The sequence below is a fragment of the Vicugna pacos genome, chromosome 5 (assembly GCF_048564905.1).
Source record: "Vicugna pacos chromosome 5, VicPac4, whole genome shotgun sequence".
Classification (NCBI taxonomy): domain Eukaryota; kingdom Metazoa; phylum Chordata; class Mammalia; order Artiodactyla; family Camelidae; genus Vicugna; species Vicugna pacos.
Window position 1 is genome coordinate 33,594,047 of NC_132991.1, and position 16,171 is coordinate 33,610,217.

The 16,171-nt window shown below is 43.9% G+C and overlaps 1 protein-coding gene and 1 long non-coding RNA gene across 15 annotated transcripts in view; one reads left to right on the forward strand and one right to left on the reverse strand.

The window, feature by feature from the left end:
- The window catches only part of LOC116280632 (uncharacterized), a 177,970-nt gene that overhangs the window by 127,513 nt on the left and 34,286 nt on the right, over positions 1-16,171 (forward strand). For 3 of the 6 annotated variants that reach the window (XR_012072597.1, XR_012072599.1, XR_012072598.1), the window contains 5 exons: positions 88-277; positions 474-552; positions 1,506-1,533; positions 6,260-6,652; positions 13,928-14,154. This is a non-coding gene — a long non-coding RNA (uncharacterized lncRNA). The remainder of the gene's footprint in view (positions 1-87; positions 278-473; positions 553-1,505; positions 1,534-6,259; positions 6,653-13,927; positions 14,155-16,171) is intronic. The other 3 variants (XR_012072602.1, XR_012072600.1, XR_012072601.1) reach the window with 2 other exon arrangements.
- The window catches only part of ACVR1 (activin A receptor type 1), a 198,258-nt gene that overhangs the window by 25,880 nt on the left and 156,207 nt on the right, over positions 1-16,171 (reverse strand). For 8 of the 9 annotated variants that reach the window (XM_072960991.1, XM_072960993.1, XM_072960990.1 and 5 more), the window contains 2 exons: positions 5,567-5,830; positions 3,159-3,370 (listed from right to left, as the gene is read on the reverse strand). In XM_072960991.1, coding sequence (XP_072817092.1) covers positions 3,159-3,370; positions 5,567-5,830 — 476 coding nt within the window. Of the gene's footprint in view, positions 1-3,158; positions 3,371-5,566; positions 5,831-11,051; positions 11,191-16,171 lie in introns of those variants that run through there. The other variant, XM_072960995.1, reaches the window with a different exon arrangement.

The window sequence follows — 16,171 nt, forward strand, 5'->3', positions numbered from 1 at the left end:
CAGAAAAGTGAGTGGAGCAAAAAGAGGAGAATGGGCACGCAAATCCAAGAGCTGGGCAAAGCTGACTGTGTTCTGCTCTGCTCATAGGTATCTACCGATGGATCCACTTTAGTTGACATGTCGACTAAGGGACTCTAATAAGGAACAAACAAACTGGGAATAAGGAACAAGCAACTCTAATGCTGTTTGTCTTGGAAAGACTCCAGTGGCCATGTGAGGTCCTTTAAACTGGTACACTCAAGAGGAGAGGGCTACCTGGATGAAGGTTACCTTGTAGGTATGTGAGGAACAAAAGAATCACAAAATTAATTCCTCTATGTCATTTCTTGATGTCAATTTCCCACAAAGCAGGGAGAGAAAAAAATCTTTCATTAAAACATAAAACCATACCCCAAATCTACTTCTAAAAATGAACACACTACAAAAAAGATTCCCAATTAGTTCATTCATAAATTTTCCCTTCTTACTCTCAGTACAAGCCAAGAAGTGGAAGCCTTCTCAATCAGGAATGGATTCTCTGTAATAAGCAATGTTGTGCCCACGGTGATTGTGGTAAGGGTGCAGTGACGTTGAGCTAACGCTCCCCCAAAGCTTGTCCTTCCTTTCCCAAACATTTTAGCTGGCCTGTTAAAGTGATACATTCTTTGTTTGAATTTCATCATCTTTTACTTACTCTGAGCATCACTGTGAAGTACTGTTGATCAGCAAAATTACCAAAATCTGAACATCCAAAGGAAGAAATTTAGAATCCTTAAAAGCCACAAAATGGATAATCAACAAGAAACTGAATGTAGATGAAGCAGAGTTTCATATCTCCTTAACCCTCTCTTTGGCTGTTCTTTGTTTCTCTTTATTCATTCAATTTTTTTGAGACAATAATTCTGAAAATTAAACTAATGTGTTGTTTCATCATAATGTATAACCCTGGTTCTAAACCTAGTTCACAGACTTCAGGGAGGGGGTGGTATCAATCAAAGACTAACAAACATCTACTTCAACTCTTGGATCCCAAGGCTTCTTTTTCAACGTAGGGGAGCTGTTTAGTAAGGTATGCATTGCTGAATCACATAAATGAGCATCTCACTTAAATAAGCTAGTATGTAGACCAATGATGACAACTTGTTTTAAACAGTGTTCCTTACGGTGTCATTATATCATGATAGTCATCTAACATGGTTGGGTTGAGACTATTTTAACATATACTTCTGTTCCGCTTTCAAAATTATAGAAGCCACTGAAACAGTAATTTACACTGGAAATCCCAATCATTGCCCAACGTGATCAGCTACATTAGTAGCTCTGAGGAGCAAAGTTCTGACTGTCTCAGAATCTTGCTTTGCTAAAAGCTTTGTCGGGATGCAGAGCCTTGTATCTTCCTTGCTACTAAGTCAATGAACTCATTTAATTTGCCTTAAAACTTGAAATAAAATTCCAAGTACCTTTCTAATAAAAACCTGTATTTCTTCACTTTTTAAATGAAACACCCTTATTTCTTCTTTTCCCAGTTTCGCTGTACTACCACGATTTAAACAGGTAAGTTAAAGGAGCCAAACAAGATTGCCTCCCCCTTTTTTCATACAAAAAAGTACACCCAACTGTGGTCCAGTGATGGGGAAAGCAGTAGGATGGGATATTTCCCAGCCTGGATCAGCCATCATCAGATGTTTTAACAACTCGCCAAGGGTTGTAGTCCAGGTGTACCAACTGAGCTAGGAAGACTAGTGAGGTCAAGTCTTCTCCAGCAAAAAAGCAGTCGCAGGGCAGGCTTAACTGCAGGACTCCCAGACACTTTTAAGTTTGTTATCGAGGAGAACAAGACTTAATACAAGATGATCTTAGGTGATACATGGTCATGGCATTAAATAACACTGAATAACATAAAAGCTACCACCTTGATCACCTTTCTTTCTTTCTTTTTCTTTAATGGAGGTACTGGGATTGAACCCAGGACCTCGTGCATGCTTAGTACTGATCTACACCCCTCTCCCCTTGACCATCTTTCAGTTCATCAGGTTATGACAAGAAGAGTCTCAACTGGGTAACAGCATGTCTGTAACATCTCACTAACAGTCACAAAGCTTTGCCTTTTTCAGAGGAGCACCCAGCTCAGCACAGTATCCCTGTAGAATGTTATTACTTTTCCCTTTGGCACTTGATGGCACCCCATCCACAGAACGTGATTCCCTTTCCTCACTTAAAGTTTAAAGTTGTTTTAAAAAGTGAAAAAAGGAAGACAGTCACTTTTTAATGTCATTTCATCATTTAAAAATGTGCAAAAGAGTAACTCTAAAACAAGTAACAATGGTTTCTAGCCCTGTGCTGTCTGTTAGGGTAGCTACTAGACACATGTTGACACCCAGTCAGAGAAAGGTGGCTGATCTGAACCGATACGTGCTGTATATGTAAAAAACACAGCAGATTTTGAAAACTCAGTTCCCAAAAAAAAAAGGGGGGGTGCAAAAATATCTCATTAATAATTATTTATGATTATATGTTGAAATGATAATAATTATATACAGTAGGTTAAATATAGTCTTAAAATTAATATCACCTGTGGTTTTCTTTTTTAACTTTTTTAAAAATGGCTACTAGCAAAATTTAAATTACATGTGCCGCACATTTCTATTGGACTGCCCTGGTCTAACCAAATGACTGCACTCCACAAGGGGGCAGCACAAGAACATGAAAAATTTAATAGCCACTTTTTTGGATGTCGGGTTTTAAAGTCTTAAATTATAGTGTTGAAATAATCTAGAAGGGATTTTTAATATTAAGCAAAAGATGCTGTTTTTGAAAGCACTTTTATTGCTAAAAATAGTGTAACTAAGTAGCATAAACTCCAAGCCCCCCCCAAATTATAGGCAACCACTGTCTGTCCCTCTTCCTTTACTCTCAAAAGAAAAATAACTACCAAGAGTCAGCTAAAATAAATACACTCCCTCATTTAATGTAAATGTCTAAGATAAATGTTCTCACATAGAGGAGACTAAACTTATATAGAGTATCAGCATATGCTTGCTTAGGACATAATTGACCAACGGCATGTATAAACACCGTCTAGTTAGTCACCAGTTACTGGTTAGCATTTATGCTTGAAATAAGAAAGCATCTTCAGCCATCTTTGTTATGTTTGGGGTCCCCTGGGGCCACAAACTCACTGCTAAAGTGCTGTCTCCAACATTGGTGGTGATGAGCCCTTCGATGGTGCCGTACTCCACATCTCTGGGATTGAGGCGTTCTTGGTTGCGCCTTTTAAATTTTCGGAGAGCGACTCCCAGTAGGCAGGCTAGAAGGCAAACTGCAAACACTACAGACAGGATAATGAGGCCAACCTCCAAGTGGAAATTCTGTGTTCCAGGAAAGGATTTCCCTGGAGATGGGAGAGGAAAGGGTAATTGGCTGTAAGGATCATCGTTGACTTAGTATTTAGCATAACTGATACCTAACGAGTAGTTCCTGCTCCTGACCACACTGTCTTACAAGCCACAAAGTGTTAAAACTAAAACACTTCCTAACATCTGGCCAACAGCCCAGTCATTTAATCCTTATTCATTTAGACACAACTGGAGTTTGAAAAAATTCCACTGAGAACCAACTGTATTAATGCATGTATGTGAAAAGTATTTTTAAAATATAAGGTACTATACAAATCTCTGATACTGTCCTTATTAACTTAGATTGGACCTGTAAGGATATTTTTATCATCAAGTCCTGACAGACGGACATTACACTGAGATATTCCTATGAGAAAGTGCTACCTGAGTTAAGACCAAATTACCCAATCAGTGGTCTCGCTCTTCAGTGTACCTTGGACATACATTGCTGAATTCTCATTGCTCTCTTTACATCATGATTTTTGCCAAGGAATCTATTCATTCATCTGATCTATAACTCACTTATTCAACATTCATTCATTAGCTCAAAACAGTCATTCACTTACTCACTCACTTGCCGAATCGCTCATTCACTCCCTGGCTCAGACATTGTTCATTACCTTTCAAAAACGCATGCATGCACCCAACACTCCCAGGTCACTCAAGCAAATATCCAGAAAGTCTTTCATCTTGCCTAGTGAGTTAAATCAAAATTTCTTAGTTAGATGGTAAGGGCCAAGATTAAAAGATCCCAAAGCCGTAATCACCTATGAATCTCAGGCCCCTTCGTGACATTATGTCACCAAGCCCTGTTTGCCCCAAAGTATGCTTTACTCGTTTCCAAGTCCCTGGCCCCTTCAGCCATCCAATCGCAACCCTAACTTCCTTTTGATATTTCTTTTAACTTTCCAAATCAAATTAATCAACAAGTTGGCACATAATACTCCATCGTATGTGTCATTTGTATGATAAAGTGTAAAACTAATTATATACAACATTAAATTACAAATATTGGGCCTCCCTAATTAAATTAGGAATTCTTTAAGTAAAGAAAATAAATTTTCTATTACAACTCTAATCTGGCAGAGTATTCTGCAGATTAGAAACTTCTCATACTGTAGATAAAATTTTTGTATAAATGCAGACATTTCTCTGTGGTGTCTCCACTCTGTTGATAACAATTTAACTCACAAAGTTTAAGAGTAAAGTTTATTCCATCTAGCACCCTTTTAGTTGTAACCATTTAAATACTTGAACTCTCTTTCAAAAATCTCCTTTATTATTCAACCCTATTTGCTTATCAGAATTTACCTTTCCCATATGCCTTAAGGTCCTCACCATAACTTCAAAAATTATATGATCTTGTATCAGCTTTTATTCATTTTTCTGCCTCCTCCCTTACTGGCTGACATTTCTGGCCATGGATATTCTTAGTAGCCTCTCCTACAGTTTATTTCTTCTTTTGTGAGTACAAAATTGACTATTTATGTCTATTAAAATGTACCATATACTAAGAGAATAAATTTGGCTTCGACTGAGTCCACAAAGACAATTTTTTAATTAATTAATACTTGTAGGGACTTTGGCATCACAATTTAGTGCTCATTTTATGGGGAAACAGTTTCAGAGGAGGACTGAAATCCATCGTGATTATTATACAGAGAAGATTCCACAAAAACCACAAGGTTGATGTGAAATCTCACCCAGCTTCAAGTTTCAGTGATAGATCACTGGGCATCAGATATGGGAGACTGTCTTTGTCTCCTTTCTCGTAAAGAAGGGAAGGTATTCCACTCGGGCACTGAAGCCTTATGTTTCATTTTCCTCCCTACACACTCAACATAGATGACTATTAACCAAGCAGAATTGTTTCACGAATTATGACATCATAGCTCCTTAACAGAAAAGGGTGCCAGGAACTGTTCACCTCTCATGACAACCAAGAGAGATCTGGGCAGCCAAACGGTCCCCAAGGTAGACATCACCTTGCTCACTTTCCCCCAAACATCCATCCTCCTTGTAGATTCCAAAAGGCCATGCCTTTCTCTTCCTCCCTACAGCTACCCACCTTGCCACCCACTGTTCAAAGAGTAGGAGGAAAGCCTTGTGGCTACTTACATCTTTAACCCACACAGAGTCAGGAAAATACCAACAAAAACCCTTGATCTAGAAATAGAAAAGCCCATGGGAACCTTTAGTGGGCAGCTGGGCCGTGATGTTCCTGTTACACCAGTCCCCTTGGCAGCACTCCACAGCTTGGCCAGGTGACGGCGGGGTCTTACAGGTCATCTTCCCCTGCTCATAGACCTGGAAGCAGCCTTTCTGGTAGACGTGGAAGCCATCGTTTATGCTCAGCGAGGAAAAGCACTGCTGGCCTTCACAGTGGTCCTCATTCCCACAGGAGAGGCCTTCACACACACACATGTAAAGTTTGGGGTTTACCTTGGGCTTCTCATCTGCAAAGGAGAGAGAGGAAGGAACACAAACAAACAAAAATCACTGCATGGGTTTTGCCCCCATTGGGGGAATGATAGTTTCGCCAAGACCATTACAGCAAACACACTAACCAAACAGCAAGTCAGGTGGAGCAACCCCACTGACCATGATGTCCATATTCTGTTATTTTGTATCCCTCACCTGACCAACCACCAAATAATAACCACCTCTCAAGATACGAACGTGTTCATGTAAGCTGGGTGCTCTTTCAGGACCTACTCAGCCAAAGAATGGTTGGTTATCATCTGTCCACAGGCTTCTGAAAATGAATTTCTTCCACTGTGGTTCATGTTATCATTGGTCTCATGGGTTCTCCTATCCCAATACTTGAATCAAAATAAATTGTGTTACCGGAACATAACACTCATTACCTTTATTTTTTTTTAAAGGCTCCTATAGATGGTTATCTGTTAATACCAGCTCTTGCTAGCTCCAGATAAATCTCCATCAACTAGCAACACGAGGACTGCTGACGTTCCTGCCATCAGCTGTCTGCGTCAGAAATATACCAGCATAGTGACAGTGTATGAGGATGCACAGTCTCTGACTACAAATCCATATTATCAATATTTTCAGCTAGATGTCTAGATCATTTTTCAACAGCAGTAACACTGAAGTTTTTACATTGAATACAATGGGATCTCATTGCTGTTTACTTCAACTGGTAGGAAAAAAAAAATTGGAACCAATTACTGAGGATGAGGGCACAGAAAGACAAAGGGAACAGAACGACGCTTGAACAATACAGTAACCAGAGGGCCCAACGGAGCAGCCCATACCAGGTGGGTCCAAGGCACAAGATGGATGGTCAGCGAAGCTCACCTAATCAGACCTCCTGTCTCTTTCCAAAACACTCACGTGCACTTTCATCTTTCAAGTCACTCTTTCTTTCTTTTCCCCTCCCTTGTTAGGATAATTAGTTCAGACCTGCTGGTCCCAACAGCTTCCACTAGTGGGGAAGGGAAGTGAAGACAGAATGTAAACAGCCAAGTCTTGGAGGCCACAGATTTAGTCAGATGAGGCCACTCTCACCCAAGTTCATATATGGAAAGTCTGCTCTCATAGCTCCCTCCAAAGGTCTACAGCACAGACAGGCCGCCTCCTAATCCTGGAACCCCCTGCAGAGGTCTGTGAAACACCTGCTTCTCTCTTAAAATAACAGGTCAGGTGGCCGTGCTTCCAAGAGGAGACCTTCAGGTAAGGTCTTTGGAAATGTCAAGCTCATTTACACAGATTTATGTGGGTGTGTGTAGAGGTGTGGGTTATCTCAAAAAGAGAAAAGCATTCTTAGGCTTTCTTCTTCCCTCTTCAAAGAAGCGAAAAATAGTTCACCGCCCACTGCAGTGTGGGTGCCTCGGCCCACAGAGTAAAGTGCATGCGGACACACAGACACAGGGCTTCTATTTATAATTGACTTGCTAGGTCTTTTGAAAACCACAAGGGGCTCATCCAAGAGCAAAGACTTGCCTGAAAGCAGAAAATCTAAAATAGCCGCTGACAGTGTATGTATGTCACCAGTCTCACCCCCGAGAATCAAGAGCCCTCAGACATTTTTAATGAGCAAAAATTTTAATGAGCCAAGAGATAGTCTTTATTTTCCCTGCCTAGAGAAATCCAAGAGAAGTTCCAGCACCAATTCTTTTCTATGAGGATGAGAAACATATATATCAGTTGACATAATCCGGCAAAAAGTTTACACTTGCCAAACGCAAGTGGAAAGATAATATTTCTAGGGAGTCTAGACATGCTTGCCGCTGTCAAATGGCACAGAGCTGGACTGAGGGCTGCCAACTATGCTGCCCAACAGGTGAGGATTCTTCGGAGGGAAACAGATGAGGGGGAGAGGGAGGGTTAATGGTGTCATATTGATTTGTCTGTGATCACAGCAGAGAATTTTTTGTAAAAAAACAAACTTTAAAAACCGTGCGATAGTTCAATTTACACAAATTTGCAACACAAACACGTATTTTATGACCCTAAATAATTTTTAAAGGTCAGTAATATCCAAAAATACATACTTAACACATTAAGGAGGTTGTATCTGTTGGTGCCAGGCTGGGGATGAGGGGTTAGAGTTGGGATGAAGGGGTAAAATGAAAACAATATAGGAGAGGAGCTGCTCATGGACTGATAATGAATTTAGGGGTATGAGTCATTCAACTCGCTGCACCTAAGTCCACCAGGAACAATAAACAAGCACCTGCAGACTATAGAAGGTGCACTCATCACTGATCCTACGGAAATGGATGGTCCCGGGTACCAAAGAATTACTGACACTCCGTGATCCTAATAAAAAACATGTCAATTTTTAAAAATATAAAATAACAACAATAATAATTTCTCTGATACGCTCTCGGAGTAAACTCTGTTTTAAAGTTTCACCCCAAACTGAACTCTAGGTCCACAGATGCAAGATGCACACTGCCTTTCCAAGTTCCCCAGCTTCTGAAAGGATGTGGGGGTGGTCTGACAGATGTTTAAACTATAACCTAAAGAATTTTGCCAGAATTGGGCAGCCTTCAGTAAATACCATCTTTGGTAAGATTCAATCCACTCTATCCAACTGTGCAATGCATACAGGCATAAGACTATAGATCTCAATCAGATCTTACCCTGTCGGGTCATAAACTAAGTCCAGACCCAGGTCTTTCATTTCTTCCCTGCCCCAATCAGAAAAAAGAAAAAAACGGGAAGCAAGACAGTTCTTAATTGTCTGTAATAATTAACTCAATCTCTGATACGGAGGGACCGTGAGCTCAGTTCAGCAGTTAGCAAAAGAAAGTACAAAACCTTCACCAACTTTGCTTCCTATTTTGCTTCTCACCAATGTTCAATCTTCTTAATTTGTATATTCCCATATAACTAATTAGCAGAATCCTTGATGAATCCATTTTTTTTTAACATAGAGTCAAATATAAATAAAGACCCTAAATTCACAAAATATAAGAATGACCACATGCACCCACACACACATATGCACATAAGCACACTTGTTAGTTAAATGCCACTTTGGCAATTTCATCCAACGGAGTGGATTAGTTGAAGAGATGCCAAAAGGATTTTCTGGGCTAGGATTACCAATTCAACAAAGAAGGTTAAAAGCAAGGTAGTAACATTTTCAGATCGTAATATTCACAATTCAAAGGAATACAGCAGGCCCCAAAATGTCTATGACTCACTGTTTTAGTCTTGTTAAAATTTAGGAATAACCATAACATGTGTGGGCCTGTGATATCTTATTTGGGATGGGCTTGTGGGGCAGGGAGGTGTGAGAACTATCGCAAAACCTTTTTTAGGGCCATAGGCAAGGGTCTGTGCACCTCTAATCTCTCAGACCGTGACATAAATACACTACACGTCAGGGAACACTAAGGAAGGATAATCACCTTCTGCGGCTGATTTTCTACAGTCTGGTCAGGAAGCACCCTCTCTGACATGAAACATTTTACACTTGCCTGTGCAAAGAACTAGGAAGTGTCCTGGCAGAAGGCAGCAAGTCTACTCTTCCTAACTGACACTCATTTAAATAATTCAGTAATTGAAACGTCAAGCCAGAGGTATTCCCTCTCTGCGGAGCTCACCCACACTGTTCGTTCTAAAGGCACCCCTGGCATTGCTCAGTGTTATGGCTGGCACCGTGTGCCCTTTGTATCCCCAGAACCAGGCCTGTGTGAACACACTCGCGGCCCGCGTCTGGCTGGGAGCGGCAACGAGTTTACAACACTCGACACCCCTGGAAGGATGCAGGGCTGGCTCGTCAATCAGAGGCACAGGCTCGGAATCCCAGGGGCTCACCGCGGCCAAATCTTTGAAGAGATTTTTCTGGTTCTGAGAGATACTCAGCTCACCATCTGGACACACCTCCTCTCAGAGCCTAATCCTCGACTGGCAGAGGAAGAGGCAGAGCAAAGAGCATCGCGGACGTTTTAAGACTGTCCCCAGTTTGGGATAATCTCATGCCTCGTAGTAAGAGTATCCACATTTACGACTTAAGTGGGACTTGAGCAATCTGGGCACAGCACGAGGAACGGATCTCCCCGTTCTCCCGCCCACCTGCCCAGTCATGCACTCCAGAAGGCTTTAAGGCATTTAAACTGATTATCATTCTAAATGGTGCACCAAACCCCACGTTTCCCACTAAAGTCTTTGACACAAAAGACAAATGGGAAAATGCTCCAAATAAACCAGCCTGTAGCTGATCCCAGGAGTCAGCAAAAGGAACAGGCTGAATTTCTTACAGGCTCACCTCAAAGGAGCCTAAACAACAATGCAGCTATTAGACTACTGTTATAAAGTCCAACAGCTCAGAACTTCATAGGCTAAAATAGGAACCCCAAACATCCCTGGACTCTTTCCAACAGTATAAACGATTCATTCATTTGAAATGACAGCTTATATTAGGCTCACTGACACGGGAGTCCTTCCATTATTCCTAATCCGAGAGTGTGGTGGGCACCTCTCCAGAATCTGAAAGCATTTGAGATCTCTGGCATTAAACAAAGGCTTATGGATGGATTTTGCAATGCCAGGTATCACAGCCAGAAAGCCTGCTCCTAAGACAGAAACACAAAGGTCCATCCGGAATGCCTAGTGAAGGGCATTTGATGGTCTGGCAAGAAGGCAGGCTGTATGCTCAGGAAAAAAAGACTCCAAGTGCCTAAAGGCTCTCATTGTACAATGCCCACTTAGGGAACCCAAGTCACATTTTTTTTTCTGATCAGAGAAACTGATACTTGGTAAAGCTGTAAAAGCCAAGAAGGAAGTATGTTCCAGGAATTAAGAGAGAGAATACGGACATCCGAACAAGATCACCAACACATTAGAACAGTAACAACAAAAAATAATTTTAGGGTTTCCATGATCTTGAACTCATGTGTCCTCTAGTCCACATGTGTTCTTCCTCCAAGTGTTGGTTCCCTCACAGAGTAATGGCTCCCCCCTTCAGATGTACAAGCCTGATTCCATGAGCCTCAAAATGGAGACACTGTGGTTCCCATGATCCCTGCCTCCTCCTCCTCCTCCTCCTCCCCTCAGATCCCCTCCGTTCTGGGACTGCCTCTTCCTGCTTCAGGACCTCAGGCCCGCGAGGTATGGAATTCCCTCCACACGAAACACTTGGCTCCCTCCCTGCCAACACCCCCACCCACCCAGTCAGTGCCCATGCTTCCCCACAGAGCTCACCTCACTTGCTGTTTCCTCAGAGAAGCCTTTGTTCACACACCCAAATGTAAAGCTGGAGCCACCCGTCTACACTCGCATACGTCTACACTTGCATATGTGAGTCTGCTGGCTGCTGAGCACCCCAGCCTCCCTCTAGACTGTGCGCACCCTGAGGGAAGGGACCGGGCCTACGCGCTCACCGTCGCACACCCCACACCTGCCTCAGCGTTGGCAGGAGGGCAAGCCCGATGAACATTTGCTTCAGAATGAATTTTCTCTCCACAGAAAGGATTTAGAGGTGGGAAGAGACATGACGCTGGCTTTCAGAGCAGCCTGAGCCCATAAAGTCTTTAAATGTCAGCAGAGATCTTCAGGCACGGCTTAGTCACCGAGCCAGCATGTCTGTGCAAACCTCTTCTTTCCACAGGAGCTCGCCACGGCGTCACATCTGTTCACCTACTCGGGCTTGCAAGGGTGGAAAATTAGCACTTTCTGTGGTGTGCTAGGTTTTGTGTTTGCTTGTTTGCGTGCTAGAAGAAAGAGGCAAAATACAAGGGTTCCTACAACAAGGAGTTATTTAATACATTAACAGAACAGCAGGGCTTTTACCTCCTGCTCCTTCCATGGATGACTGATTTGAGGACTTTTGGCTACTCTGATGCTACGGTGATCAGGACGATCAAAGCACTCTAGCCAGTGGAGGGAGGTCACGCAGGACTTGCCTGCTCAGCAGGGAAACAGATGCCCCTGGTCTCCGCTGCCACTTTCCTCCTATCAATGAAAATAATGGCGTTTTCAGCAGGGAGTGAGGAAGAGTGAATTACATCATTTTCCCCTTCTTGCTTTGCTGAAGGTGATAAGGATTCCTAACTCACCCTGCATTTGAACTGCTGAAGCTGTAAGGGGAGGGGGGAAGCTCCATCTGTTTATTTTGTGTCTGGGCTGACTCCTTGTCTCTGAAATCATCCATGTAAGTTAAGCCTATTGCAGCAGCCACACCTATTTCAAAGCCAAAAACCCAGTCTGTGTTTAAATGACTAATAAGTTAAAGAGCATTGTGGGGTGCTAACCCAAGACAATACTGGTCTGTCTTTTCCATGCTTTTTGAGATTCCCTGAATGTAGCACAGACTTAGCTTTAACATGTGCGCTGTGTCCATGAAGCCACTCCTTCAAGTGCAGGAAAATAAGGACTTCTTCATTTTGTCTTCAAACCTTTTGCATCGTTGCTTTAGAGAAACAAATGATTACAAGGTCCAATGAAAAGTACCTACTAAGGAATTCTTTAAGCAGCCACAATACACCCCAACTTCACCCCACCCCCACACAATGACAATTCTTGAGTCTGAGTGAAGCTCCACTTACTGGAAGAGCGACGGGGTACCACAGACTGAAGGCAGGGGGTAAAAAGAGCTGGGGAATTACAAACATTTCACAGAAGTCATTTTTTGTTTCGGTTCAGAAGAGGCAGTGATGTGGTACCACCTATAGAAAGTCTGAGGCTAGACGCTCTGTTCACAGGATGGGAAGACATGCTCCTGACTCATTTGGGTTGGCTCCCCCTTACCCCCAGGACATCTAGGGAGTGCACACTGCTCCAGTGAGGGTTTCCTACCCAGGCTCTATAATGACAATTCTGATTTTACAAGAAACCTTAAGTGAGGGCTGTACGTGGGACCAGATAGCAGAGAAGGCGCCATGGGGCGCGCTTCAGCGCCCAGCTCCCACCTCTGTTTCCCTCCAGTGCCCTGCTTGACCTTCTTCTCTGGGAATCAGGGACAGAGCCTCCAAGGCTGCAGAGCTTTGCTCTGCTTACCAGCAGCAAGCCGCCACCACACCCCCACAGCCTTTCCGGAAGCTTTCAAACCACAGAGATAAACCCTTCAAAAGATGGGCAGGGCTCCAATTTGTTAGCAGTCATAGAATGCCAGCCTCTAGGCATCGTGGCACCCAAAGCTAAAGGCGAAAATATATAGAATTAGTGAAATTCAGCTCAATTCCTCCTCTCCAGCTCCCTACCATACCCAACCCCAGAGAAAAGCACAGAGGAAACAAGGTAATGTCTAGACCAGTTTCTTTCCAGCCCAAATGAAGCCAAAGAGATGAAGATACTCAAAGGTGAAATACTGGGGCAGAGCCCAAGCCTCTGATATTGCTACTTCCTTATCCTCCGATTTCCCATCATGTCCCAAGGCCCTGCCGGGTCCAGAACTCCATGAAGGGTTGGGGAGAGAAGAGTCCCATGTCTTCAATCCCTTAAGGAATATATGCCATGTGTGTCTTTATTCCAGCCTTTGTAACTTGATCTTCACTTTGCCTATCTTCTTTACCCCATCAGTCTAGTTAATCTGGTCCACAAGAATTTATTAACTCCCAGATCCAGCACACTTAGGAAGACTGGCTCCTTCATCCTAGATGAAAGACCCTCCAGTCACCACGAGACAGCTGAATGCGGGTCATTTTGAGTTTATTCTTTTTTTACCCGAGCCCACAGAAAGGCTCCAGGTACCTATACTCCAGGTAGAAACAGAAAGCATTTCTTCAGAGTGCTACAAACCAGAACCGGCTTTTTAAACACCCGTCCCCTGCCCCCCAACCCCCGCCCCCACCGAGTCTCTGTGGCTGAGCCCACTATCCCCAGCTTCCACAATAATCTTGGACCTTGGCAGAAGACAGGCAGCTAAATCTGAGATATGTCACGAGGCCACTGGCTGGGGAGCAAGAATATCTAAACACAAACCAAGGCGAGAGCAACAGGCCAGGGTTTCTGCAGAGTCCCTTTTGGCTCCTGTGGCTGCAGAGCCCTGACAGCCTAAAGATAACCCCAAGCTCTCAGAAGGGTCACTTTTAAATAGTAGTTTTAATACCACCAGTCATTTCAGAAGTATTTCCTTCCAGAGCCTGCTTCCATCCACATTGGCGTGCCAAGCCTGCCCAACGATGGCAAGCCCGCTGGAGAGACGAAAGCCCAGAAGGAAATGGAACAGTCCCAAAGGGAAACAGACAATCCTGACATGCTGGGATTCTATTCCATGCCTACACTTGGACTGCTGGGAAAGAATAATTTAGCAAAGAGACACCTTGTAGAAGTGATCTACTGATCATCACCGGAGATTAAAGAGCAGGTAGAAAATTAAACAAAATAATTTATCTCAATGTCTCCTCTTTCTAAAACTGAAGCAGGATAAACTAGGATGGCTACCATCCAGGTTTTCTTTTGGGGGGGCGGGGAGCAATTAGGCATATATATATATTTTTTTTTAATGGTACTGGGGATCAAACTCAGGACCTCTCTACCACTAAGCTATACCCTCTGCCCCTAATCCAGGAGTTTTTTAGGAAAGCCTTTCCATCCATGAGAAAACTTATACCTCTTAGTCTGTTTGCTGGACCACACTTTGGCTGAGCAAGGAGAACAGTGTGGAGCCTTCAGCACACACTGTACACACGCAGCCGCTGCAGCCGCCAACCAACCACAAAAGTGCCCAGTGGAACCGCTCAGAAGAGCCTGCTCCTTTTTTGTTTCCTTTTAAGCTGGGGCCAGAGTTCCCAAGATCTTCCTAAGAACCACAATAATCTGCTCAGCCCCTCACCTATCCACCAAGTGAGCCCACACTGTCCTAAATGGCAGTCAGCCAGGGGCTGGTGTACAAGGGACAGGTGCTCAGTGGGCTATTTTCAGTCGCTATCAGCTCAAGCGCGAGCTGCACATGCTCAGTAGGCAGGCGAGTTCTGATTGCATTTCAAGCTCTGGGCCGCCAAGAGACATCCACCTTTCACAGCTGCCAGGGCAACCAGCTGCCCAGTGCTCCTCCCAAGACGGGAGCAATGAAAACAGTGTAACCTGGCCAGCCACCACGCTAGCGAGCAAGCTGTACCTCTCATTTCACTGCCCGGGTTATTCTGAGCTGGGCTTATTGACACTCCATGGCAACACGGGAACAAAGGGCCAGCTAGAGGGATTTACATGTCTTGCAAAAGTTGCTAGAAAAGTCAGCAGCTCAGCCTTCGGTCTTCATAATAAAAGTAGCAGTGGACTTACTGTTAGATTATCATTGTTTGCTGCTGTTGTGATTATTTGTGAGCTACCTGTAACAAAGGTCTACTCCTGACCCTAAGGTTTTGTTTTTGTTTTGTTTTTGTTTTGTTGGCCACCACCAAGTTGCTATAGTTGGGATGCCTTTGAAAATGCAGCATGTGGGCCTGTCTGCCCCAACCCTGCAGGGGGACTAGTTTTTCCCATCCCTTCACCTCTTGTCTTGCCGGAGCCTATGATCCACCTCCACCACACAACCCTTTCAAAGCACACAAGTTACGTCTCATTAATATTTCAATAGCTCTCACTGCCCTCAGGATACAAGACAAACACCTTAGGCACATGGCCCTGCCGGGCTAGTAGGATCTCAACTCAACCAGAGTGCCTTCTGGAGGCTGCTCCGGCCATGCTGGTCCACCCGGGCGGTGTCCTCTATACCCTCCACGTCTCTGGGCTGGGCCCTTCTTCTCTCTAAAAAGTCTCCCTCAGTCCTTCCTTTGCTGGTATGATGCCTGTTCATCCCTCCAAACCCGACCTCCCTGGACCACTGTCCTCAATCCTAGCCCAGCGTGCCACAAGGGCCCTTCCTGTCCACACCCCCAGGGCAGTGCTGTAAACTTGGTTTCCTCTAACTAGACTGTGACTTCCTGACAGCAGGAACCCCTTCTAGGTGTGCTGACATCACCAGTGCCTACCCGTGTGCTCAGACTTACTTATCAACTGGAAGGATGTAAGGCTGTCTTATAACTGATTCTCTTTCCCAAACTCGGAATAAATTCTTCGAAAGGATGTGCTTTCTTACGATATCCTCAGCCCAGATCAGTTCCTCAGTCTCTTATAATATTATCTTTTTGATATTGTGGTAATTATTATTGTAGCCAGCAGTACTTTATTCATTCATCAAATACTCACTGAGCACCGACAACACACCAGGCAATGTCACAGACACTAGGGATAAAACGATGACCACCACCAAGTCCCAGCCTCTCTCAATCTAGGGCTCACTTTGCACGGATGGCGCCTCACCACCATCCCATTACTGGCCAGCACGGTGCTGCGGTAACGGTGCTGAGAGGTGCAGTAAACCACACACAAAGAGACACGGG